Source organism: Plasmodium yoelii (genome assembly GCF_900002385.2).
Source record: "Plasmodium yoelii strain 17X genome assembly, chromosome: 5".
Classification (NCBI taxonomy): domain Eukaryota; phylum Apicomplexa; class Aconoidasida; order Haemosporida; family Plasmodiidae; genus Plasmodium; species Plasmodium yoelii.
Window position 1 is genome coordinate 1,037,250 of NC_036177.2, and position 27,797 is coordinate 1,065,046.

Here is a 27,797-nt window from a genome sequence, read left to right on the forward strand (position 1 = left end):
ATGCATAATATATATGTGTGTGTGCATTCCGTAATAAGTAAGACAACTTCCAATTAGTTCAATATATATAAGCGTATGTATAGGCATAATAAAAAAAAAAAAAATGTGTAGAATTAACTATCCCCGCTATTTATAAAACCGTGGTATTTCATAACAAATTAAAAAAAAAGTGAATAAATAAATAATACAAACGATCGGAGTGAATTATTATTATTTTTAAACACAGTTTGTCAGTATGGTATATTACATATCGCCACAATATTATCATTATTACGTATGACATTAAGGTAACGGTGAAATTATGTAGTAAAAAATTGGTTCAAATATTTTTAATATATAAGAAAATATAAATAAAATTTTATACAACTTTTTGGGGATAGTACATGTTTTTATGCACCGTTAATAATAAAAAATGATATTATATGACTGTTCAGAATTTTATATGCAATTTATTTTTTTTATCGCTGTAATTTATAGAGTTTCCATATGAACATAATAGAAAGGTACAATTTTTCAGGGAATTCCTGAGAAACCTTTTAATGAAACATAATAATTTTATCATTTGTTTTGGTCTTATTTGGTTATATAGATATATTCAAAGAGAATAATAATAAGGCAACTTTTAGGAAAATGTTGATTTTTTACATGCCAAATAAATGTTCTTATATAAATGTCCTTATATAAATGTTTTTATTTTGTATACTAGCTATTATATAATAAAAACATAAATGTTGAAGATTAATTTGAGTAATTTTTTGAAAACATATAATATAGAATTATTTAATATGCATAATTAAATTGGTGTTAATATTTCCCTTTTTATGAACAAGCAATATAATTTTGTATAGTTTTGCATAATTTTGTACAGTTTTGCATAATTTTGTACAGCGTAAAAATGGATATCTATATCTATAGCTAAAATTAACAACTCGTAAATATTAAAAAAGTAAGAATTTGTTTTTTTTAAACTTTGTAAAAAATATATTATTGTAATTTTCTTTTAATTAAAATAGTAAAAATAAAAAAGGAAAAAATATGTCATGTATATATATATACATATATATATATATATATATAAAATAAAAAATAAAAAATACATTTCCCTCTTATTTTTGTGTGGAGTTGTGGGGGGTTTTGAAGAATATACATTTTTTATACATATGCTAAAAAAATGCTACTTATTTAATGTAAAATTTATTATGCATAATATATAGGCCGAAATAATTAAACATGATATTAATATATTTATTTATTTATTTATTTATTATATAAATTGAAAAACGGGGATATAGTATTTGTTCAAAATGGTAAGCAAAAATACATAAAGCGTTTTTTTCCGATACTTGCAAATAACTTAGTATATATAACTAATTTGGATATAGGATATAATAAGCCCTATGTGAATAAAAATTAGCATGTACATATAATATATATAATTTATATATATATGCAATATTCCAATTTGTAAATTATTAATAAATATAAAAAAATGGCCAGTTAAAATATGTATATATTATTTAGAAATATATAATTTTTGGTACGACCGTATTTTTTTTTCAAATAATAAAATTTTTATACATATTAATAAAGCCTTAAATCTATAAATAAAAACTTTTCATTGCGCTCAAAAAAAAAAAAAAAAAACAGAATATGTAAAATTTATTTACAATTATAAAAAGATATAATTAAGAATTTCCATCATATAATGAAAATATAAATTATATAAAAATATATTTTTTATATTAAGGATTATTGAAAAATAAGCAAAAAATTATTTCTCAAAATATTATTAATTTTTATTATTTGAAGATAAGAAAATGGTAAGTTAAAAAAAGTGGAAAACATAATATGTATATGTATTATATATATGAAAAAGTAATGACTATTTATATATTATATTTGGAAGTATATTAATTTATTTGTACATGTGTTTTTTATTAAAATGTATGTAACTATATGAAATGCGGTAATGGCATGTAGAAAATATGTATAACATTTTATATATACATTTGGTAAGATATATTTGGTTCGAAAATTGTATAAAAATTATTGAGCAAATATATCAAGAAACAGAACATCGAAATTGTATTTATATAAAAATATACTATATTGGAAATATAGCATATTGAAAGTTTGCTATAAAAATGCATATAGAGTTTGGAAATATTTATATTTTTTTTTTTTTTTTATATTATGTTGTTTTAAATATGGTTATAAAGAGGTGGATATAGTGGTATTTATTTTGTTTTATTTTTTTCATTTTTTTCATTTTTTTCATTTTTTTTTATTATAGGCAGACGAATTCACTGATGACATTGGGGTATTCAGCAAGAAATTGTTAGAACCCGTTCCATTTGTTAGAACAAATAACTGCATAAAAGATGTAGATGCTGAATTATTTATTAGTGCTTATGCAAAATATTTAAAACTACATAATAAAATAACATTTCCAAAATGGTGTAATTTTGTAAAAACCGGAAAAGGAAGAAAATTAGCACCATTAGATGAAGATTGGTATTTTATTAAAACATCAAGTATTTTGAGAAGATTATATATCCATCCAGATATCGGTGTTGGCTTTTTACGAAGACAATTTAGTTATAAACAAAGAAGAGGAGTTGCCCCTAACCATACTAGTTTGGCAAGTGGTAAAATATTAAGATCTATTTTGCAGCAATTAGAAAATATAGGATATGTAGAACAAAATCCTAAAAAAAAAGGAAGAAGATTAACAACAAAAGGTGAAAATGCTATTAATAATTTTGCTAGGTATATTAATAAAAAAGTTTATAAATTGGAAAAACAATAAACATATAGTTTATAATTGTTATGGATATATTTAACAAATATATAATAAAATATTTAGGACTTTTAATATATATGAGATGTGAATATTTTCTTTTTTTATTATTATACATATTTAATATTTTTTATTTTATTTATTTATATATCTTTTTCCTTATTAATATCATGGATGCTTAGTATAGTTAAATATGTATATATGCATATATTACATATTTTTATTCTATATATACAGAAAAAAAAAAAAAAAAACACATAGAACATCAAAATAAAAAGAGCATATATATGTATGTATATATGGACTATATAGTTCTTTAATAAATTTATTAAAAATTGGATTTTGAAAAAAATAAAAATAGTGCGAATTGTATAATTTTGTAATGACCACGTGTTTGGTTTAGGTAAAATGAGTAAGAAATGTGTAAGAAATGATTAAAAATGAGTAAAAATGAAAACGTGCTAATTTAGGCGAAACAAATAAGTTAAAGATTAAATTTGAAATGGTAAATAGTTATATTTTTATATTTTTCTTATTTAATAAGAATTATAATTTCTTAACACTTTATGGAAAATTGTATTGTACTAATTTAGGTGAAATATTGTATAAAAAAAAGGAATATATGTTTATAATTAAGTTTGGTAAAAATATTAATGAATATATTTTGTCGTAAAAGTTGAAAATATAATTCGTATGTGTATAGTTGTAGTTGTTAGAAAGATTTAATTTGGTAAGAGTATTGGTGATTGAGAATGGGTAGGTATAAATGTATAATTTTCCTGAATAAAACGATAAAAAAATAAAAGATATATAAAATATTAAATTTGTTAATTATAACGGCATAAATATGTTAACATTTAAGTACGTTAAGTATACTTTGGGTTTTATATACACAAGTGAAAAAAAAGGAAAAAAAAATGAAAAAAAAAGGGAAAAAAAAATGAAAAAAAAAAATGAAAAAAAAAGTGGAAAAAAAAAGTGAAAAAAAAAATGAAAAAAAAAAAGGAAAAAAAAAGTTGAAAAAAAAAGTGAAAAAAATATACATCCGCATATCATACAGTATAATATATACGGGAATATTTTCCCATTCTGATGGCAAAGCACGGATTTATTTTTACATTTTTTTACTTTATTTTGTTTTTATTTTTATTTTATTTCTCCAAATTTAACAATACATTTATGCACAAAGATTATTTATTTGTTTAGTAAGAAATAATTAAAGTAATACATATTTAAAATGATTATAAAATAGGGATATAAAAATAGTATGTATTATTTTTATTTATATATAGTATATTATACAAAATTTTTATATGTCATATTTTGGATATTATATATGTATACATATTTATATCCTATCTTTTGGCTTTGTTCTTTTTTTTTTCCAAACTTAATAAAATAGAGAAAAAATAGAGGAAGCAAAGAGAACAAAATAGAGGAAGCAAAGAGAAACAAATCGAGGAAGCAAAGAGAACAAAATAGAGGAAGCAAAGAGAAACAAATCGAGGAAGCAAAGAGAACAAAATAGAGGAAGCAAAGAGAAACAAATAGAGAAACAAAAATGCCAATGCATATATTTATCCCCAAAATGTAATTATATGTACATGTATATGCATGTATATATGTTTGTATATATGGATGAGAAAATACGTTAAACATTCTACGAAGGGTTTTCTAATTTAATAAAAAGGAGACAAAGAAATATATTAAAGAAGAGATGTATCAACACACCAAAACAGAATAAGTATATATATTTAAAAAATTGAATCGATTGAATTGTTGAATTGTTGAATCAATTGATGTGTTGAGATAATAAGTTAGGGACATTTAAAAGATATCATAAAAAGTGTTTTTTTTTTTTTTTTTTTTTTTTTAATACAAAATGGCAGAGGAATATGAAAAATTTAAAAGGTTTGAGTATCGTATGAACTCAAATTTAGTTTTGCAAAGAGAAGGGCCAGGGCCGAATCAAAATGAGCCAACTGGTGAGAGTGAAAGTTTGGTTGGTAAGTTAAAATATAAAATGGGTGATAAAGTAGAATATAATAAACCATTAAATTTATTAAAAAGAAAAGATAATGAAAAAAATAATAAAAAACGATTAGATGATGATGATAATGAAATATATTTTGATAAAAAAATAAAAAGAATTAAAAATAATTCATATATAAAAGAGAAAAGTGTTTTAAATATAAACACTGATGATATATTTTTATACAAACCAACTACAAAATATACAGAAAATGTTTTTAGTAAAATTATGAATATAATAAGAAATATATTAGGTGATAATACATCTGATATATTAAATAGCGCATGTAATGATGTAATAAGCATTTTAAAAGATGAAAATATTCAAAATGATGATTCAAAAAAAACAGAAATAGAAAAAGTATTAGAAGTTAATATATCAGATAATAATTTTATTAATTTAAATAATCTAGTTAAGGAAATATATGATTTTGGCAAAAAAGATGAAGACCAAGAAATTGGAGATGATGAAGGTGTAGCAGTTATATTTGACGAAGCAGATGAATATTTTAAATATAAAAATAGAAAGAACCAACAAACAGACAATTTAATGGATGATGTGGGTACCAACATAAGTGAGTTGAGTGTAGAAGATGAAGAAGATGATGAAGAAGAAGATGAAGAAGAAGATGATGAAGACGAAAATGATGAAGACGAAAATGATGGGGATGAAAATGATGGGGATGAAAATGATGGGGATGAAAATGATGAACTAATTTTAAAAAAAAAAAAAAAAAAAAAATCTGAAACATATTTGAGCTTAAAAAATATGAATAAAGATGTAAATTTTTCAAAAGTTAGAGAATCAGAAGAATATGAAATTGATACAAATAGTATAGATCCACATTGGCTTCAAAAAAAATTAAATACAATATTTAGTGAAGCAAGTTTGTGTATAGAAAAAGAAAAGGAAGTATTGGAAATATTAAAAATATATGATATACAAGAATGTGAAAATAAATTAGTAAATATATTAATGTGTGAAAATTTTCCAATGGTTAAATTGTTTATAAAAAATAGATGGAAAATATATTATTGTACATTACTTGGTCAAGCTCAAAATGAAAAAGAAAAAAATATAATTATTGAAAATATGAAAAAAACAGAAGAAGGTGAAGAGATATTAGAAGAACTATCAAATTTTAGAAATATAAAAAAAAATAAACAGAGTGAATTTACAAAAAATTTAAGAAAAGAAGCAGATAATTTAATACATATGAAAATGAAAGAGTCAAACAAATATAAACTAAAGGAAGGATTAGATGATTCAAAGCAATTTATTCATGATGAAGCAGAAGATGAAGAAGAGGATGAAGATGAAGCAGATGACGAAGCAGATGACGAAGCAGAAGCAGATGACGAAACAAATAATAGAGAAATAAAGGTAAACGTAAAAATAAAAAGTAAAGATGGTGAATTAAAAGCTAAATATATAGATTTAGAAAAATTAAATTTAAAAATAAAAAATAACAATTTTTTAAATAAAGAAATAATATTACCAGATGGAAGTAAAAGAATTGAAAAAAAAGAATATGATGAAATTATAATATCGGGAAATAAAAATGATGATAAAAAAAATAATTCTCGAATCAATAAATATAATTATTATACAAATAAAGATGATATAAAATTAATTAAAATAAATGAAATACCTGAATGGGCACGTGAAACATTTTTTTGTGTTAATATTAAAAATTTAAATGCAATTCAATCAAAAGTATATGATATAGCTTTTAATCAATTTGACGAAAATTTATTAATTTGTGCTCCTACAGGTTCTGGAAAAACTAATATTGCATTATTATGTATGTTAAATGTTATTAATAGTTATCGTTTATTTAGTGGTGAAATTGAAAAAAATAGTTTTAAGATTATTTATATATCTCCAATGAAAGCATTGGTAAATGAGCAGGTACAATCATTTGGCTTACGATTGAAAGCTTTGAATCTAAAAGTTTGTGAATTAACAGGAGATGTACATCTAAGTAGTAAAGAAATAGATGCGAATCAAATTATTGTTATGACTCCCGAAAAATTTGAAGTAATTAGTAGAAAATGGAATGAAAAAATTATGTTAGAAAAAATTAAGTTAATAATTTTTGATGAAATACATCTATTGAATGAACCACGAGGTCATGTATTGGAAAGTATAATTACTCGAATAAATAGATATGCTGATAATAGTGCGGTTGGCAAGGGGATGGATAGTAACAATGCAACTGATAAACGTAATGGAATAAGGTTAGTTGGGTTGTCGGCTACACTTCCAAATTATGAAGATGTAGGAATATTTTTAAGAGCAAACCCTAAAAAAGGGATTTTTTATTTTGACCAATCTTTTAGACCAGTGCAATTAGATCAATATTATATTGGGTTAAAAGAAAAAAAAGGAATAAAAAAATATAACCTTATGAATGAAATAGCATATGAAAAAGTTTTAGAGGAAGCTGGTAAAAATCAAATATTAATTTTTGTTCATAGTAGAAAAGAAACATATAGAACAGCTAAAATATTAATAGATAAATTTGTAAAAAATGATAATATAAATTTATTTTTGATGGATAAAAAGATATCTGTTGAAATATTATTATCTGAAAAAGAAGCAATTGTAAATGAAGAATTAAAAGAGTTATTACCATTAGGTTTTGGAATACATCATGCTGGGTTAAAAAGAACTGATCGTAAATTAGTAGAAGATTTATTTGCAGATAAACATTTACAAGTATTAGTATGTACAAGCACATTAGCATGGGGTGTTAATTTACCTGCACATACTGTTATAATAAAAGGAACATCTATATATAATATGAATATTGGAGATTTTGATGAATTATCTTTTATGGATGTATTACAAATGATAGGAAGAGCAGGTAGACCACAATTTGATAAAAGTGGAAAAGCTATAATAATTACAGAACATAAAAATTTACAATTATATTTATCATTAAATAATGAACAAATGTATATTGAATCTAAATTAATGGAAAATATAATAAATATAATAAATGCAGAAATAGTTTTAAAAAATATTCAAGATTTTAGAGATGCTATAAATTGGTTTAAAGAAACATATATGTATATTCGAATGTTAAAAAATACAAATTATTATGGAATAGAAAATAGTAAAAATCGAATTATAAAAAATGTACAAAATAGAATAAATGATATTATATATTCATCATTTTTAACTTTAGAAAAATATGGATTAATTAAATATAATAAAAAATTAAAAACTGTAATTAGTACATATATTGGTAAAATTAGTAGTTATTATTATATTGATTATAAATCTATAGATATGTATAATAAAAGATTAAATAAATATACAAACGAAATCGAATTATTAAAAGTGTTTTCAACTAGTGATGAATTTAAAAATATATTTATTAGAAATGAAGAAAAAATAGAATTATCAATTTTGATGGAAAGATTACCAATACCAATTAAAGAATCTATTAATGTACCTTTTACAAAAATATGTATTTTATTACAATTATATTTATCAAATATAACATTAAATGGGTATATAATAAATTCGGATTTGGTATATATTCATCAGAATGCTTTACGTATATTTCGTTCTTTTTTTGAATTATCTTTAAAAAAAGGGTTTTATAATTTAGTATATTTATGTCTAAAATATTGTAAAATGATAGAACATCAGATGTGGAGTAGTATGACGCCTTTAAGACAATTTGGATTATTAAGTAAAGATTTGATAAAAATAATAGAAAAAAAAAATATAAGTTTTAAAAATTATTTAACTATGGAATTGAATGAATATATAACAATATTTAAAAATAAAAAAATAGCAAAAAATATATATAAATTAGTACATCATTTTCCTAATATTGAATTGAGTGCATATATACAACCTATTGATCATAAATTAATTAAGATCGAATTAAATATAATACCTGATTTTATTTATAATCCAAAATATCATGGATATGTTATGCTATTTTGGATATTTGTTATTGACATTGCAAATGAAAATATTATACATTATGATTTGTTTACATTAAAAAAAGGGTTAGAAAATGAACCATTTTTTGGAGATAATAATAAAAAAAATATATGTGATAGTTTTGATGAAGAATTGATTCGTTTTTATTTACCAATAAATGATAGTCCATATTATATAATAAAAGTTATTTCTGATAAATGGTTAGAATGTGAATGTACAATTAATATAAATTTGAGTAATATTTATATTCCATCTAAACAAAATAATTTGACTCAATTATTAGATTTACAATCTTTACCAATAAATTCTTTAAGATATAATAATGGAAAAAATATATTTATAGATAGAAATATAGAAAATTTGAATCCAATATGTACACAAACATTTACATCTTTATATGAAAATAGTGGAAATGTTTTATTATGTTATTCTAATTGGAAATATTATTTAATACCTGCTGAATTAGCAATTTTGAGGATAGTCAAATATTTAGAAGAATTAAATAATTATGTAAAATGTTTTATAAAAAGTGAAAATGATTTAAAAAAAATTATAAACGATAAAAAATTATCAAACATTTTATATAATGACTATTACAGTTTAATAAAAATTGTTTATATTGCACCTTTAGATGATATAGTTTTAAAAACATATAAAAAATGGATTCCTTTAAAAAAAAAATTAAATTTGAAAATGTGTATATTGACTGGAGAAGTAGGAATAGATATGAAATTATTTCAATCAAATCATATTATATTATCAAATCCGGAAAATTATGATAATATATCTAAAAAATGGAGACGAAAAAAAATGTTTCAAAATGTTAATTTATATATTTTTGATCATATAGAATTGCTAAATACGAATTCTGGTGCTATTATGGAAGTTTTAATAAGCAGAGTAAGATACATTTCGACACAATTGCAAATAAGCAGTCGGAGTCGACCCGATTCTGGCAAGGTGACCGATTCTGGCAAGGCTACAGATTCTGGAAAGGCCACCGATTCTGGAAAGGCTACCGATTCTATAACTCATAATGATCTCGATTTTGTGAAGGAGTATATGGAAAGTGAAAAAAAAAATAAGAATATGAAAAAAATGAATAATAAAGAAATATCAGTACATTTAAATAAATTATCTAATTTAAAAATGGAAGATATTTATGAATTTATAGGAATAAATAGAATAGTGTGTATGTCAAGTTGTTCATTACAAAATTCTAAAGATGTATCTGAATGGATAGGATGTAAAAAAAATGACCATTTTAATTTTGCATCTACAATTCGAACAATACCAATAGAAATATATTTATTTTCAGTAAATATTATGAATCCGCAAAATAGATATATATCAATGCAACGTCAAATTTATCAAAATGTTAAAAAATTCAATAAAAATAAAAAAAATGTAATAATTTTTGTTACTAATCAAAAGGCATGTAAAACATTAGCACTAGACTTAATATTATCATCCTGTAGTGATGAATTTTCTTTTAATTCGGTTATTATTGATAGTGTTGAAAATGAAGAGAATAAAAAAATTCTGAACAATATTAATGATAACATATTAGTACAATGTTTAAAAAAAGGAATAGGATATATACATAATAATATGTTAGATATAGAAAAACAAATTGTCGAAAATTTATTTGATAAGAAAGGAATAGATATATTAATAATATGTTATGATTATTTATATAGTTTAAATGTATATGGAAATAATGTAATAATATTAGATACAATAATAACACATTATAATAATAAAGATGAAGATTATTCTATTCAAACAATTTTGGAAATGCTTAGTTTTGCTGGTAGAGAAGAAGAAGATGATAAATCATTTGTTTATATATATACATATGTAACAAAAAAAGAATATTATAAAAATTTCATATATGATCCAATATCAATTGAATCTAATATAGAAGAATATTTACCAAGTTTATTAAATAATGAAATAGTTATGAATGTAATTGAAAATTATCAAGATTGTATAGATTTATTAACATGGACATTTTTTTATAGACGTATTAAACAGAACCCAAATTATTATGGATTAAAAAATGTTAGTAGTGAACATATTTCTGATTATTTATCTGAATTGATTGAAAATAATATTGAGCTTTTATCTATTTCAAATTGTGTTAATATATGTAATAATGAAGAAAATGAAGAATCATCAGATGTAACATTAAAACCATGTAATTTAGGAATCATTTCTTCATTTTATAATATAGATTATCATATAATATATTTTTTTAATCAATATATTACCTTAATAAAAGGGTTGAAAAAAAATAAAATTTTAGAAATAATTTGTTTAGCTAATATATTTAATAATAAAATAAAAATTCAAAATCATGATATATATCTTTGTTTAAAAATAGCTAGATCATGTAATATACAAATAAGTTATGCCTTTTTGAAATTAGCATTGAACAATAAAACTGTTTTTAAAGAGGATGAAAATGGCAAGGTAGCCAATCTAAACGATGAAATGGCAAATTTAAATGATAAGATAATCAATTTAAGCAGTTTTATTAAAAACCCATCATATTTTACAGCAAATATAAAAGTATTAATATTATTACATGCACATATGAATAGATTTCCAATACCTATAAATTATGTTAATGAAATGAAACATATTTTACTAAACGGATTCAAATTAGTAAATTCTTTAATTGATGTAATTAGTAGTAATAACATATTAAATTATTGTTTGTTTGTTATGGAAATGTCTCAAATGTTAACACAATGTTTTAAAAGTAGTGATATATCAAATTTGTATCAAATACCTTATTTTAATGAAAATTTAATTAAAAAAGCAAAAGAATTAGAAATTACAGATATTTATGAATTAATTAATTCTGATGATGATATAAAAGATGAACTTTTAAAAGGGTTAAGTGAAAATGAAAAAAGTAGTATAGCCAATTTTTGTAATTTGTTTCCAATTTTAGAAGTAAATTATGATATAGATTTAAAAAAAATATATAAAATTAATGATCTTGTTGAATTAAATATAAATATAGATCGAGATATTTCAGATGATGGACCAATTGGTTATGTTCACTCAAATTATTTACCTTTTGAAAAAGAAGAATCATGGTGGTTTGTTATAGGAATTAAAAAACTTAATTTATTATTATCTATTAAAAAGCTGTCTTTATTAAAACAGATGAATACTGTAAAAGTTAATTTCGAGCTTCCAGATAAACCAGGAACTTATGACATAGTCATGTATTTGGTTAGCGATTCGTATATAGGGTGTGACCAGGAGTACGAGTTTGCGATGGTTGTTTCCGAGTGAGCGAAAGTTGGAAAAATCGAAAAAAAAAATCGAAAAAAAAATCGAAAAAAAAAAATCGAAAAAAAAAATCGAAAAAAAAAATGGGAAAAAATGGGGAAAAAATGAGGAAAAAATGAGGAAAAAATAGAGCGTGGAAATGGATAGCATAGAGGAAGGCCAACCAAATTGTTTTTTTTACGAAGTTGTTTTTTTTACGAAGTTGTTTTTTTTGCGAAGTTGTTTTTTTTGCGAAGTTGTTTTTTTTGCGAAGTTGTTTTTTTTGCGAAGTTGTTTTTTTTGCGAAGTTGTTTTTTTTGCGAAGTTGGCTATTTTTTACCAATTTGGTCATAATTTATTGTTTGAAAAAAGTGCTTAAATAGTGAGTTGCATTTTTTATCATCATTGTGTAAGTGCATACAGTAAAATAAATTATAATAATTATCGTGAAATAATTTTATAAATTTAATATTATCATTATTGTTAGTAGTAGTATATTTATATCCTAATATTTTAAATGACTCTTTTAGGGTTTTATTACATTTTTTATTTCCATCCAACACAATTTTTGAAACATCATATTTATCATCATCCTTAACTACGCTTCCTAAACACATAAATTTTTTTATGTTATAAAATGAATCATTTTGTTTTTGGGTATAATATTTATCTTGGCTATATATAGACAATGTGTCTTGGGATTGATAGATAGCATCACTTAATTTTGAATAACTATTTTTATGTGTCATGTTATAATTGTTTATAGAATATGGCTTCAATTTGGCTAAGTGGGAAGATGAAAAATGGAAAATTAGCAAATTTGGAGCCTAGTATATGTTTATTATTATACCATAAATTGGGGGTCCTTTTATATTTTCTTAATCTCTTTTTGAAATGAAATTTAAACTAATTTAAAACGGTTATTTATTTTGTGAACATGTACATTTATTTTGTAAATATGTGAATTTTTTTACAAATATGTACAATTTATTTTGTAAATATGTACATTTTTTTCCTTTTTTTTTTTAACTTATTTGCTAGTAACTTGTAATATGGCACACTTCTTACGTTTTAAAATGAGGAAGTAATTATTATTGAATTTGTGATAAAATATAAAAAATGAAAAAAAAGAGTAAATTTGTATGCACATGCAATGTTAGGAAAAGGGATTTATTTATTTCGTACATTTATTTTGCAGTTGTAACAATGTGAAACAAAAAAATCTGCGAATATATACATACATATATATGCATATATATGGATACATATTATGGATACATATTATACGTGCTTATGTATTCCCTTTTAATTAGGGAGTTGGGACAAAGGTTTCAAGAAAAATGTCGCTTATCATTTTTTTAAAAATAAAAAATTCATAATTTTTATAACATAGAAAAAAATAAAATTAGTGATTTATTATATCATTGTTTTTAGTTTTTTTATTGAATATTCTATTTTAGTATTATCGGTTAATGGTATTATTATTATTATTATTATTTTTTTTTTTTTTTTTTTTTTTTTTTTTTCAAAAAATCGAGAATTAAATTCAAGTGGCTATTTATAGTAAAATAAATTGATAAAAATATGAACAAGCTATTATAAATATTTCAAAAGTATAGAGGAATAGGAAAATGAGTTATTGATATAGTGAGTATAGTATTATAGTTATATAAATTATATATATATATATATATATTACCCTTTTTTTCAACTAAATGTTATATTTAAAAAAATTACCCTTATGGGTTTTATAATAAATGAAAAATATATGAGTGACATATTTTCTTTATTTAAAAAAGACCCAAAAGAGAGTGGGATGAATAAAAAAAACATTTTTAAATAGCATTTTCCTATTTTATTTTATTTCATTTTATTTTATTTTGATTGAAAATTCAGAAAGCTTATACATTAACAGTTTCCCATTAACTTGTATATATATGAGCATATGTTTTATGTATTTTGAAAAAAAAAAAAAAAAAAAAAAAAAAAAAGTGATAAAATGGATAAAGAAGAAACTTATAAATCCTCTGAAAAATTAGAAATATGTACAAGTTTTGAAAGTATAGGAATAGATGAAGGGTTATTAAGAGGAATATATGCTTATGGTTTTGAAAAGCCATCAGCAATACAACAAAGAGGTATTAAACCAATATTGAATGGAAGAGATGTTATATTACAAAGTCAAAGTGGAACAGGAAAAACATGTGTTTTTGCTGTTGGTGCTTTAAATTGTGTTAATAGAAATATAAGCGAAACTCAAGTAATAATTTTATCACCCACTAGAGAATTAGCAGAGCAAACACAAAAAGTTTGTTTAGCATTAGCAGATTATATACATGTAACTGTATATTGTTGTATTGGTGGTAAAAAAATGAGTGAAGATATAAAAGCATTAAATAATGGTGTTCATATTATTAGTGGAACGCCTGGAAGAATATATCATATGTTAAATTTAAGACATTTAAAATGTAAATATATAAAACAATTAGTTATTGATGAAGCTGATGAAATGTTAAATAAAGGGTTTAAAGAACAAGTTTATGATATTTATCGATTTTTATCACCTAATACTCAAATAGTTTTATCATCAGCTACTTTACCACATGAAGTATTAGAAATAACAAATAAATTTATGCACAATCCTGTTAAAATATTAGTAAAAAGAGATGAATTAACTTTGGAAGGAATAAAACAATTTTTTGTATCAATAGAAAAAGAACAATGGAAATATGAAACTTTAGCTGATTTATATGAAAGTTTAACTATTACTCAAGCAGTAGTTTTTTGTAATACTAAATTAAAAGTAGATTGGCTAGCTAAAAAAATGCAAGAATCTAATTTCACTGTGTGTAAAATGCATGCAGGAATGAGTCAAAGTGAAAGAGATGATATTATGTTAAAATTTAGACAATGTAAATATAGAGTTTTAATATCAACAGATATATGGGGAAGAGGGTTAGATGTACATGAAGTTTCGCTAGTTGTTAATTATGATTTACCAAATTCTAGAGAAAGCTATATTCACAGAATTGGAAGAAGTGGTAGATTTGGAAGAAAAGGTGTTGCAATTAATTTTGTAAAAAATGATGATATTAAAATTTTGAGAGATATAGAACAATTTTATTCTACACAAATAGACGAGATGCCAATGAATATTACAGAGTTATTATAAACAAGAGGAAACGAGAATCATAGCAAAATAGCAAAATGGCAAATGTATAAACTATCGTATATATTAATAATAAAATGAAATATGACTCTTCTCCTATCAGATATATTATATGTATTCCCATACTTAGGATAAAAGTTATATTAATTTAGTTTCCTACTTTATAGTGATAAAGTGTGTGTGAACTTATTATATCGCATGAATTATGATTTTTTTTTTTTTTAAATTTTGTAATTAATTTGCGTATTTTCAAGATACGTATTAAATATATACATATTTTTTTAAACAAATACCCAGAAATATCACTTTTAGAAAAATGTGTTGTGCGATTTGCAAGATGGGAAGTAGCTAACTATGTGTATATAGTAAATTAAATATGTGTATTTTGAAGCCAACTCGGTTCCTTTCCTTCTTTCTTTACTTCTTTCTTTACTTATTATTTTATACTTTGGACAATGTGCATAATTGTATAGCTATTAGTCCCCGATTATCATGTTTGCTTCGTGAAGGAATTCATTATGAAGTATTTTTTCCTATTTTTTCATATTTTTTCCTAATTTTTCCTAATTTTTCCTAATTTTTTGTTTCACTATTTTAGTATATTTTTATTTTGTAGTACATGTATATATATACATTTTTATCTTTTTATTACCATTGCTAAATTTAATTAAAAACATTTTTTAAATATAAAATTAAAAGAACATAAAAAGCTGTTTTCTTTTTTTTTTGGGGGTATATTATATGACTTGTTCATAAATTATTAACAGGTCATGTAACTTAGTAAATTAAAGGAAATTTGTGTAGAAAATTGATAAGTTTATATTTAAGTAAATTATCACAAAATATATATATTTATTTGTTTAATTTTTTTTTGAATATTTATATAAAGGGAGTAATATAAAAAGAGAAATGAAGGAGAAAAAAATAGATGAGGTGTAAAGACTTCGGTAAGTGTAATGCAGATATAAATAGGAATATTTCTATTTATATTAAATAGATATATAATGTATATATTGTTATGTGTGTACAATAAAACGAGGCTTTTGATTTTTGAATGAAAAAAGATAAAAAAATAAATATATATATATAATATATACATATGGTACTAATTTAAAAGTATAGAAATATATGAATTTATCATATAAAATAAAAGAGCATGATAAAGGGAATAAGGATAACACCAGTATTTTTATGTGCATTTTTTTTGTTGTATAAATGGGTAGATATATATATATATATTTATAAGTGAAAAATAACTTTTATGTTTTGTAAATTTAAGATAATAAGTATATTGCCATTGATTACATAATTACACTAGAATGGAAATAAAATGTTAGTAGTGTATTTAGTTTTTTTCTCTTTTTTTATATATTTTTTTTAATCTGGTTATATATATTTTTCCGTATTATTAATTTCATTGTGAATAATTAAGGTTTATTTTGTTTATAGATATATAAAATAGTTTTGTTTTTATTTTAATTTATATCACACATATATTTGTAAATAAAAAAAAAAAAAAAGGAAAAGCCTCAAAAATATCAAACAACGGTAAAAGTAAAATAATATCTTTTGGTTTTCCATGAAAAAATGAGCAAGTTTTATCAAAGAAAAAAGGTATTTGTCTTTTTGTTTCTTTTATTGTACATATCAAATTGGTGTAATCATATTTTATTACAGTACAAAGATTCATATATAATTGAGTATAATGAAAAGGGTAAATATATGTATTTAATTTTATTTTGGCTAGTTGAATATATTAATGGAAGTAATAAAATTTTGGAAAGAAAACCATTTTCTTTTTTTGTATCATCAAAAGTAGTATATGGATTATATAATAATAAAAATTATAGTAAATTTTCTGATTTTTGTTTTATTAAAAAAAATAATGAAAAAAAAGGATCCGTTATTCTTTCAAGTGCATATTCCCCTACTACTAAGCTTTTGATTTTAGATAAAACAGATGATGAAATTTATAATTATACAGAAAATAAGAATGGAAAAAAATGTGAAGATTTAGAAAAAGAAGCATTGTTTGTGTATCGGTTTAGTGACATGCCACAAGAGTATATAAATAAAAATTATATTTTTTATAATAAAGATATAGACAATCAATTAGAAAACAAGTTGCTAAATTTTATTATACTTCATTGTGACACCAAATTTAAGAATGCATTTAAAATCGAATTTGTAAATAATGACAATTTTTTAAGAAACCATTTTTCATGTGAAGAGCAAGGTATGAAGAAAGTTATTTCGCTGTTGTTTGTCCGCCTTTTTCATTTCGCCGTTGTCATTTCGCCGTTGTTTATTTTTTTATTTTTTTTTTTTTTTTTTTTTCCTCTTATTTTTATGTAGGGCTGATCGAAATATCCATGCTACTGTTCGTAATATTATCAGTTTTGTCGCTGATATATTTTCGAAAAAGAAATATGTTGAGTAAAGAAAATGGAACATTAAAAGAGTCGGTTCATTCTGGGGCTTTGTTTTTTTATTTTTCAAATATTTTTTATTTAATTCATATATATGCGTATGCACTTAATGGGGCAGGGTTTAGTGTACTAAAAGTTTTAAGTCAAATATATGAATCAATTTTTGATTGTATTATTTTGACAATACTTTTTTATTTAATAAATAGCATTCATAATAAAAAGAAAAGAAAAGAAGATACTATAAAAACTGGATTTATATATTCCATGTTAAAATTTTTTTATATTTTATTTGAGATACAGAATCATCAAACTTTGAATGCGTATTCAAGTTTACATTCCGGTTCGGGCAAAAATGAAAATGAAAATGAAAATAAAAATAAAACATATATATTTGTGTTGGGAGTGTTTACATTTATTTACTCATTTATTATTGATTAACCTTTTTAGTTGTAGCATTCCCTTTTGTTAGTCACAGAGTTGTTATTTCTGGTAAGAATCATAAATATATTTATTTTTATTAAAAAAATCACCATTTTGACATATTATAATGTGAATATTTATTTATTATAGATCTATATAAATGTGTCTATATATATTCTTTCCTTTTTAGTGTTAATATATAACAATTGTAGAAAATTATTGAAGGAAAAGACAAACATAGCTGATAAAACTAATGCTCTTTTGGATGCATCTATGTATGAAAAAAAAAAAAAAAAAAAAAAAAAAAATAGTATCACAATGGAGAGTCGTAATATACATACTATAACCATTTTGAGATATTGAATTTTATTCTATTTTACAAAAATAAATATTTTTTAACATTTCTTATGTATACATATTTCCTTATAGATATATCGCATGGATTCTGTCCATTCCGTTTATTTATTTTTTTTTGTGGAACGCTTCAGTGTAATAATAGGAAAGATAAAATAAGTTGATAAATAATGAAATTTATCCCCAAAACAATATATAGCTATTTGCAGAGTCTATTGCGTGCTTTGTTCATAAAACGGTTCCTTCCTTTTTTCATTTCTTTCCTTTTTTCACACATTTAGGCACTTTACCCATTTGTTCATTCATTTTTCCAACCTATCCATTTTAATATGTAATAATAAAAAAAATAATATTTTTAATTTAGATACGATTTTATTTAACCAGTTTATATGAAATTATTTTATTTGGTTTTATTTGGTTTTATTTTTGAAGGTTTGGTGTACAAAATTTCAGAGAAAAAGTATAACAGTTTGGAATCTAATCACCCATATATAGATATGGAATAATTTTTTAATATTTAATAAAAAAAAATATATTTTACATATTTATGTATGCAAACTAATTGTAGTCCGTAGTTATATATTTTTATTTCGTTGTGGGGTTTTAATCACATTCTGTGTTCACATTTTTTTCACAATTTTTTCACAATTTTTTCACAATTTTTTCCACATTTTTTTCCGCATTTTTTTCCGCATTTTATTTGGTACATTTTTAAAAAATAATTTTTTTTTATATTTTCGCTTATTTTTTTCAACTAACAAAATAATTAAAAAAGATGAAAAAACTGAAATGTTTGAATAAAACCTATATATACTTATCCTTTATATTATTTATATTTTTACAATTTGAATATAATTTGTAAAAATAAATATGTATTATGTAAAAAAATATGAACACAAAATATTGGGAGATACACTTCGATTTTTAGGTTTCACAATTAATTGGGGAATTCATGAAAATGGTTATTGGCTAACAAATCTTAATTATTCGTTTGATTATATTTTATCTAATTTAATTATAAAATATTTTAAAGGGAAAAGTAATAATATATTATTTAGTGTGTATTATTGTATATTTTGTTATTTTAATATAAATGAATTATCTATAGTTTTATCAAAAATAGAAGACTTATTATATAAAAATAAGTTGATATTTTACTTATAATCATTTTATTTTTAACCATTTTATTTTTAACCACTTTATTTTTAACCACTTTATTTTTAACCACTTTATTTTTAACCATTTTATTTTTAACCATTTTATTTTTAACCATTTTATTTTTAACCATTTTATTTTTAATCATTTTTTTTTTTTTTTTAAGATATAAAAACAGTTTTAGATATTGGGTGTGGACATGGATATTATGTGAATGAATTAAATTTCCATAAAATATGGGCTGCTGGAATAGATGGGAATCACAAACTTGTTAGTTCGCTGAACAATGGTAAGTTGTGCATCTATGCATCTGTGCATCTGTGCGCCTACACATCTACATATGCACCTACGCACCTACATATTCATGTATACCTTTGGCTATTTGTTGCAATTGCAGAGAGGATATATAGCCTTGATGTAACTGATAAAAATTTTATCCACAAAATTATGAACAAAATAAATAATTCAATAAAAGTGGAAAATGAGAAAGGAAACAAATTATTAGAAAAGACAAAAGTTATAAATAAAAATATCCATATCCCTCAAAAAATATTAACATTTGATTATGTGTTATGTTTAAATGTTGGGGAATATATTCCAAAGGTGAGAACATAAAATGAGTATATACATGCATGTATGTGTACAATTTAAAGGAGTGCACTAAAAATGAGATACATTATGTTAATTTTGTAGAAAAAGGAAAAAATATTTCTTGAAAATCTTGATCGTATTAATAACAAGGGAATAATAATTTCATGGGATATACCCGGAACATTTAATATAGGAACCATTAATGAAAAAAGTGGAGAAGAATTAATAGAAATATTTATGAACGATTATAATTATAAATATGATGAAAAAAATAGTAAGTTGATTAGAGAAAATTGTAATAATAAATCTTTTAAAAGGTGTTTGTATATTTTTGAAAAAAAAAATATGTACATTCCGTCTTTGTGAACATAAGCATACGCGGGTATAAAACAAGCTATGCGTTATTAGCACTGCTGGAAATGGCAATAGTGATATACCAGCATTGGTGACATTATATTGCATAACAAATGTATTTGCGCTTTGGCATTTGACTTATTTTTACCTGAGTTAAAGATTGTTTTTTTTATTTTAATACATAATTTATAAAATAACAAAAACTGCTATGTAATACCATACGCACACATGCATTTTTTTTTTTATCAAAAATAGAATAAAATATTAACCTTATACATTTTCAAAAATAAATGTATTTAAAGATAGGAAATATATGAACTATCATTAAATAGATGTATATATTTTTTATCATAATTCAAAAAAAAAAAAAAAAAAAAAAAAAAAAAAAAAAAAATATATATATATATATGTATGTATATTATATATATGTATATACATAATTGGTTAGCACTATAATAAGAGTTATGAAATTATTATCATGTATATATATTTTTATATAAATAAATACAAAAATAAAATAAATTATAGTGAAAAAAAAATGAAATAACAATTTTGAATCAATCTAAAATATTCGTTAAATAAAAACTTGATAAAATTGTTATAAAAATATTGTTTACAAATTTACAAAAAAATAAATCCAAACATGAAAATATACAGGGTATCAAAATATTCAACTTTAAATAGTACACAATAATAATAGCAATAATAATTAAATATAGTCATAAATAGATGCAGTTACAAATAGGTGTAGTTACAAATAGATGTAGCCATAAATAGATGCAGTGACAAATAAATAAGCAAATGCTTTATCGAACGTGCGAATAAATAAAATTGCAAAATAATAATAGTAATACATGAATCAGACAAAGAAGCGAGCGAAGCAAACGAAGCAAACAAAATAAAGTGAGATTGATATAAAAGCTAAAATGCGAGGAACAAGGGAAATGAATAAATGAAACAAAAAATAATGCGTAGTAGATAAATGTGCAAAAATAAATGTTCCAAAATAAATGTTCCAAAATAAATGTTATAGAAAGATTGTACTCAATTTTGATGATATTCTTTAAAAGCAAATTTATAATTAAAAAAATAAAAAAGAAAAACGAATCAAGAGGGTTAGTTAAATAAGACATATTATAGATCTTTATTTTTTTTATTTTTTATTTTTTTATTTTTATTTTTTTATTTATTTAAAAAAAATAAAGAGGAAGAATAGAAGCAGAAATGGAAGGAAATATCCAAACGAGAATGCAAACAAAAATATTAGAAAAATTATACATGAAAAATGATATAGCAAATAAAGAAAATTCAAAATTAAAAAATAAAACAAAGAAAAGAAAAATCGAATCTAAAGATAAGAGGGTTAATAAAAGAAGTGTAAAAACATATTTGAAAAGTTGTGATAGAAAAAGGGAAAAAGGAAAATTATATGTTAAAAAAATTGAAAGCTCGAAAAAAAAAAATAATAATAATAATAAAACAGGGTTTTCATCCAAGCTGGGTATAATTAAAGAGCAGAAAAATAAAAGAAAAAATGACGCAGTAAATAGTGATGCAATAAATAATTACAGCGATTTGAACAGCAAAATGAATACATGTATTTATTTTCACAATAATTATAATGATGATAAAGATGGAAAAAATGAAAAAAAAAAAAAAAATAGCGATGATACAAAAAAAGACAAAAATTATATATATAATTATTTAGAGGATAATGGTATTGAAATAAAAAATGATAAATATATTTTTAAATATAAAAATACATTAAATAAAATTCAAACATATATATTTCCTATATATAAATATGGTGATAATTTAGTAGCTAGAAATAAAGCAATCTTTTTGAAAATACACATACATACATGCTTATTTTGCCAAAATGGGATACTTTGCAATTTTGTAGAAAATTATATGATATAAATATAGTTAGAATTATGTTCTTTGATCGTTTATATCCGTGGTTATTTTTGTTATTTTTACAATTTTTACAATTTTTGCAATTTTTACAATTTATACAATTTTTACAATTTATACAATTTTTGTTATTTTGATTATTTTTGCTATTTTACTATTTTGTCATTTTGCTACATTTTTTAATTTAACATAATGATATATATTAATGAAATGTAGAGATATCTTAGGGTTTGTATAATAAATACATAGCTGCATGTGCTATATATGTGTATGTTTATTTATTTTAATACATTTTTAATTTAATACATTTTTAATTTTACACAAATTTGGGTATATACATGTATGTGTATATAATATTGCCGTTAATAATATAATGATGATCTATATTTTTGTGATTCATTTTATCTTTTAGTTAATTTTAATATGAATACATCAAGTTTAGTAGATGCATAAAATATATTATGTTATATACACACACACATTTTTAGTTAATTTATTTTGGTTAACTTATTTTGGTTAATTTGTTTATATTTTTAGTGAATATTTATCCATTAGTATTATCGGTTTTAAAACATTATTTTTATTCATATCACATATTTCACCATTACATATAATTTCATCAATAATAAAATGTGTTTTATCTATGTTAAACATAATATCAAGTTCACATACGTTTTCATAATATTTATCTAAAATCTCAATTATATTGTGTATCATTTCAAGGATAGCAAATTCATTAACATCTTGGTTGGTGACTCCTACGATTAAGTATAGGCTGGCATATCTGAATGGTGGAAAAATGGGAAAAAATAACAAACATATAAAAATTGTTTCATTTTTTTATTTTATTTTGTAAAATATAGACATAGAATATAGTATATGTTATTATATATATGATCACTATTTCTAACCTTCTGTATATAATTTTATATTCTCTAAATTGCAAAAAAGAGCATTGATAATCTACTCTGGATAAACATTTTCGGATTAATTCTCCTTCTAATATTGTTTTTTCTTCAATACTTAAATTGTTATAATATTGGCTAAGTCGGGTTTGACCTTGTTTGTTAACCATCAAAATAAATTCTATCATTTTTTATTAAAAAAATAGAGACAAAAAGGTGAAATAAAACGAATTAAATGAATATATATAAAAATAAAAATAGTTATATAACACAGAAAAATGTGATGAAAAAATAAAATATTTTTATTTTGTGAAATAAATTATTTCGTTTTTTAATTGTTTTTAATTGTTTTTTTTTTTTTTTTTTTTTTTTTTAAATATGTGCCTTGAATTTGCAAAAAATATTTTTTTGTATGGAAGTACAAGATTGAGGATATGGGTATTTACGTAAACTGGTGCTTTTAAATTAACAAAAAAAATACAATAATACACAAAATATGATTTAAAATGAGTTAAAATATGTTAGCTGTAAATTTATTATAATGGGGAATAAACAGGGGAAAAGAAAAAAATATGAACTATGTGAAATTCAGTACGAAAAAGGTGATAAATATATGCATAAATTTATACTATATATTATGATTTATATATTAATGAGAAATTTAGTACATGTTACCAAACTTTTGATGGCATATAGGCATACAATTATTGTATTGTACTATGCTTGTAATAAATATATACTTGGTTAAAACAAGTTTTATAATGTTATAAATATGAAATAAATGTGTTAGCATTACCTTAGGTTTATATTCGCTTTATTTTTTGATTTACAATTTTGTATTTTCTTTGTAGAATTTGAAGTAAAACCCCCATGGAATGAACTTATTATATGGGGACTTGAAGATTTAAACGCAAACTTAAATATAGTTATAATTAAAAATATAATTGAAGAAATAAAAGATATAACAGCAAATGAGGAAACATTTTTTAACACAACTGAAGGATATACTATAGGAGGTTTTATGTTTGACAATAAATATGTTACATGGGCATCATTTTTATTAAAAGAAATTACAAGCTTAAAAAAAGTGAGATATAATATTGTACCTAAATTAATTAGCGAAGATGAATTTTGGCTAAAATATTTTTCAACTATAAAAATGATAATAGTCAAACAGGCGTTTGAAAGTAAGAAGATATGACAAACGTATAGGACAATTTACCGAGTTTTTTTTTTCATTTTTTTCTCATTTTTTTTGTGTGCATATTTATTTATATAGCAATTGCTTGAAATATTTAACACTTTATTTTTTTCGACTTACTGGATTAAAAAGTTTATAAGTGTGTTTCTCAAATAAGTAGATATACATTGCATTAAAGATTAAATATTAAAATAAAAAAAAAAAATTAAAATGGGATACAAAAAAATTAAAAATAATGCTTAAAATAATGCTTAAAATAATGCTTAAAATAATGCGTAAAATAATGCGTAAAAATAATTCCTCCAAATTGGAGGTATGTCTATTAAATATTTTATTATTTTTTTCCAAATATGCTATTCTATATATGTGTTAGGTGATATTTTAAAGGGGGGTTACTAAGATATGTTCTATGATGATGCCTCCAATGAATGTATAGATGTTAATAATGCTACCATGTGTTTTTCCGCATTTTCGAGAATATCTTTCTTTTCTTCCAATTCGTGAACAACTTTATTAACTTCTTCAAGTTCTTGTTTTTTTTCTTTTAAATTGTCTTTATTTGTATCATCGTCATCATTTTTCTTTTTCTTTTTTTTTTTCTTTTTCGATTTAATCTTTTCATGGGAATCATCACTATCGGAGGGGTAATCATAGTCATAATCATAATCGTAATCATAATCATCTATTTCGTCATATTTTTTATTTTTTTTCTTGTGTTTTTTAATATTTCGTTTTCTCCTATAATCATCTTCATCATCTACATATTTTCGTCTTTTTTTATAATTATCATCATCATCATCATCATCGTCTATATATTTTTTTCTTTTTTTTTTATAATATTCGGGTTCATCATCATCTGCATGTTTTATTTTTCTCTTTCTTTTTTTGTTTTTTTTTTTTTTCTTTTTTTTATTTTTCTTTTTTTTCTTTTTTTTTTTTCTTTTTTTTGTCTTTGTTTTTTTTTTTCAACGATTTATTCTTTTTTTTTTTGCGGCTTTTCGCTAATGAAAATAAAGTTCGCTTTTTAACAAGTCTATTTTGAATATAATTACTAGATGCTAATAAAGTTTTTTGACGAATTGCGATATTTTTTAAGAAATCATCATTATTTACCTCAACACTTATCGAATTTTCGTCATTTTCATTTGAAATGTCTAAGAGATTAGCAATATTATTTATTTGCATAAAACTGTATCCATTTTCTTCCTTAGAATAACCTAAAAAACATTTCAATAATTGATAAGTAGATTTAGTTACTTCATTGTTACCATAATTTTGACCATATTCCGTATGTGGATAATAATAGTATAAATTTAAGCAACTTTTTGCATTGTTATAAAAATGGTGTGTTATATTTTTACTAAAACATAAAATGACAATCGTATTAATTAAAACAATAATATGCTTTCTCTTTAATAGACAGTTTATGAGTGCATAGGCTGAAAATTTAAAATTAGACATTTTGAACTTGATTATTTACATATACTTTATATATATTCATTTGCCATTCGTTATTTTTTTTATATTACATAAAAATTAATATTTTATCATTTTGTTTTCTTTTTTCCTATTTTGTATAATTAGTAAAAAAAATCAAAATTTGTCTGCAAAAATGGAAAATGCTATTTTTCATAAAATATATAAAAAAATTAACAATAATAATAAGTAATAATATAATTTACCAAAAATCAAAGGTGCATCAATGTGTTTGCTTTATTATCGTTTGTTGTGCAATTGTTTTGTAATTATTCTATTTTTTTTTTTACAACATTTTTCTGTTGGTTGTGTAAAATAGGAATATGTTTTTTATTTATTTTTTTTATATAAAATCATAATTTTTTTGTATTTATTTGTATTTATTTGTAAATATTTAAATAAAGTATTATATGCAGTTTAATATTTTTTTCATTAATATAAAAAAAAGTTAAAAAGAAAAATAACTTATAGATTATAAAAATATAACATATATGCATACACCTGTATTCGTTAGCACATATATATATACATACTTTAAAAACAATAGGAAAATAAATAATTAATAATTTATTAGGGCTATTAAAAATTGTTGTTTTGATATATTACAATATATGGTAGAAAATGCAAATATTTAAAACGTGAAAAAAAAAAGACATACATTTTTTATGAGCATACATAAAATATTATTGTTATTGGCTAATTTTATTTCAAAAAGGTGATTTGTTAATATTTTTTTCAAAATAATTGCATGGTTGTACATATTAAAATGTTGGAAAAAAGTAAGAATGTATTTTCGATAAAATAATTTTATCGAATTCTTTAAAAGCTTAATGTTGTTGAAATATTGTTTGATTTTAAAAAGGAGAAAAAAATGTAGCCGTAAACATGTTTTAAAGGATTTGAAAATAAGTTAAAGCTAGGTTATCGTTTATATATATTTATTACAACAATGGTAAATAATATGAACAAGTCATGTTAAAAATGTACATATAATTAGCGATTTTATTATAAAGAGACAATATTTAAATTATAATTATTTTTCATTTTTAATTAAATGATCTTTATTTATATTAAATTTTGATGTCATTAGAAGAGGTGATTATACATCATATGAACAATTTATAAACCTATGTGATCATCTGTATATATGCACATGTGTATTCTGAGATGCTTTCTTTTAGGAATTCATATAAATTGGTGTGTGCATACTTATAAAACCACACACATAAATATGGTACAACATTTTTTATATTTTATATTTGGAAATAATTGCTACTTTTACAGCAACTTAACGTTCTTATTTAAATTGGTAACAAAATAATAGTGCTTTATAACTACAAGTACGTATAAATTTATATTGTCTTAGTTTTTAGTTATTTCATTGAAAAAATGTGTTATAGTAATAAAATAAAAATGGGAATATTTAAATTTATGAATATATCAATATATTTCACAACGTATTATCAGATTCGATGGATATATAATTTGATTAAACAATTACATAGTTGAATAATTTTAAATAAAGAATTAATTTTCATTTGTGTATGGTAATTTTTATAACATAATAGAAACCTTTATATTCTATATTTGTTTTCTTTAATTGAAAAAGAAATAATTGTGTATAAGACAGTATATTTTACATGTGTGTATGTGGAGAATATATGAACATTATGTTGGAACCGTTTATTTTATTGAAACAATTTTTATTATGCGAATTGAAATTTATTGAATTGTGTGGCTGCG

The 27,797-nt window shown here is 21.8% G+C and overlaps 10 protein-coding genes across 10 annotated transcripts; 7 read left to right on the forward strand and 3 right to left on the reverse strand.

Annotated features, from left to right (window-relative positions):
• Positions 1-1,817: 1,817 nt before the first annotated feature.
• On the forward strand, positions 1,818-2,809 carry PY17X_0524200 (40S ribosomal protein S19, putative; the record flags this gene model as incomplete). The annotated part of the gene is made up of 2 exons (XM_022955271.1): positions 1,818-1,820; positions 2,294-2,809. 2 exons carry the CDS (start codon positions 1,818-1,820, stop codon positions 2,807-2,809), a joined length of 519 nt encoding a protein of 172 aa, XP_022811716.1.
• A 1,873-nt stretch (positions 2,810-4,682) lies between these two features.
• PY17X_0524300 (uncharacterized protein) lies at positions 4,683-12,110 on the forward strand (the record flags this gene model as incomplete). Its single annotated transcript, XM_719218.3, has 1 exon — positions 4,683-12,110. One exon carries the CDS (start codon positions 4,683-4,685, stop codon positions 12,108-12,110), a length of 7,428 nt encoding a protein of 2,475 aa, XP_724311.3.
• A 305-nt stretch (positions 12,111-12,415) lies between these two features.
• Positions 12,416-12,835, reverse strand: PY17X_0524400 (conserved Plasmodium protein, unknown function; the record flags this gene model as incomplete). Its single annotated transcript, XM_022955272.1, has 1 exon — positions 12,416-12,835. One exon carries the CDS (start codon positions 12,833-12,835, stop codon positions 12,416-12,418), a length of 420 nt encoding a protein of 139 aa, XP_022811717.1.
• A 1,250-nt stretch (positions 12,836-14,085) lies between these two features.
• On the forward strand, positions 14,086-15,258 carry PY17X_0524500 (eukaryotic initiation factor 4A-III, putative; the record flags this gene model as incomplete). Its single annotated transcript, XM_722011.1, has 1 exon — positions 14,086-15,258. The coding sequence occupies one exon, from the start codon at positions 14,086-14,088 to the stop codon at positions 15,256-15,258; it is 1,173 nt and encodes a 390-aa protein (XP_727104.1).
• A 1,584-nt stretch (positions 15,259-16,842) lies between these two features.
• Positions 16,843-18,964, forward strand: PY17X_0524600 (serpentine receptor, putative; the record flags this gene model as incomplete). Its single annotated transcript, XM_022955273.1, has 7 exons — positions 16,843-17,491; positions 17,611-18,024; positions 18,132-18,173; positions 18,295-18,379; positions 18,534-18,593; positions 18,740-18,789; positions 18,891-18,964. 7 exons carry the CDS (start codon positions 16,843-16,845, stop codon positions 18,962-18,964), a joined length of 1,374 nt encoding a protein of 457 aa, XP_022811718.1.
• A 364-nt stretch (positions 18,965-19,328) lies between these two features.
• PY17X_0524700 (methyltransferase, putative) lies at positions 19,329-20,570 on the forward strand (the record flags this gene model as incomplete). Its single annotated transcript, XM_022955274.1, has 4 exons — positions 19,329-19,497; positions 19,780-19,902; positions 20,011-20,216; positions 20,307-20,570. 4 exons carry the CDS (start codon positions 19,329-19,331, stop codon positions 20,568-20,570), a joined length of 762 nt encoding a protein of 253 aa, XP_022811719.1.
• Positions 20,571-21,782: 1,212 nt separating this feature from the next.
• Positions 21,783-22,478, forward strand: PY17X_0524800 (conserved Plasmodium protein, unknown function; the record flags this gene model as incomplete). Its single annotated transcript, XM_722014.1, has 1 exon — positions 21,783-22,478. The coding sequence occupies one exon, from the start codon at positions 21,783-21,785 to the stop codon at positions 22,476-22,478; it is 696 nt and encodes a 231-aa protein (XP_727107.1).
• Positions 22,479-22,997: 519 nt separating this feature from the next.
• Positions 22,998-23,565, reverse strand: PY17X_0524900 (AP-4 complex subunit sigma, putative; the record flags this gene model as incomplete). Its single annotated transcript, XM_722015.1, has 2 exons — positions 22,998-23,256; positions 23,384-23,565. The coding sequence occupies 2 exons, from the start codon at positions 23,563-23,565 to the stop codon at positions 22,998-23,000; spliced, it is 441 nt and encodes a 146-aa protein (XP_727108.1).
• A 353-nt stretch (positions 23,566-23,918) lies between these two features.
• On the forward strand, positions 23,919-24,578 carry PY17X_0525000 (BSD-domain protein, putative; the record flags this gene model as incomplete). Its single annotated transcript, XM_022955276.1, has 2 exons — positions 23,919-23,979; positions 24,229-24,578. 2 exons carry the CDS (start codon positions 23,919-23,921, stop codon positions 24,576-24,578), a joined length of 411 nt encoding a protein of 136 aa, XP_022811720.1.
• Positions 24,579-24,985: 407 nt separating this feature from the next.
• Positions 24,986-26,039, reverse strand: PY17X_0525100 (conserved Plasmodium protein, unknown function; the record flags this gene model as incomplete). Its single annotated transcript, XM_034637427.1, is given in 2 exon segments — positions 24,986-25,474; positions 25,491-26,039. The coding sequence occupies 2 exon segments, from the start codon at positions 26,037-26,039 to the stop codon at positions 24,986-24,988; spliced, it is 1,038 nt and encodes a 345-aa protein (XP_034493401.1).
• Positions 26,040-27,797: the final 1,758 nt, after the last annotated feature.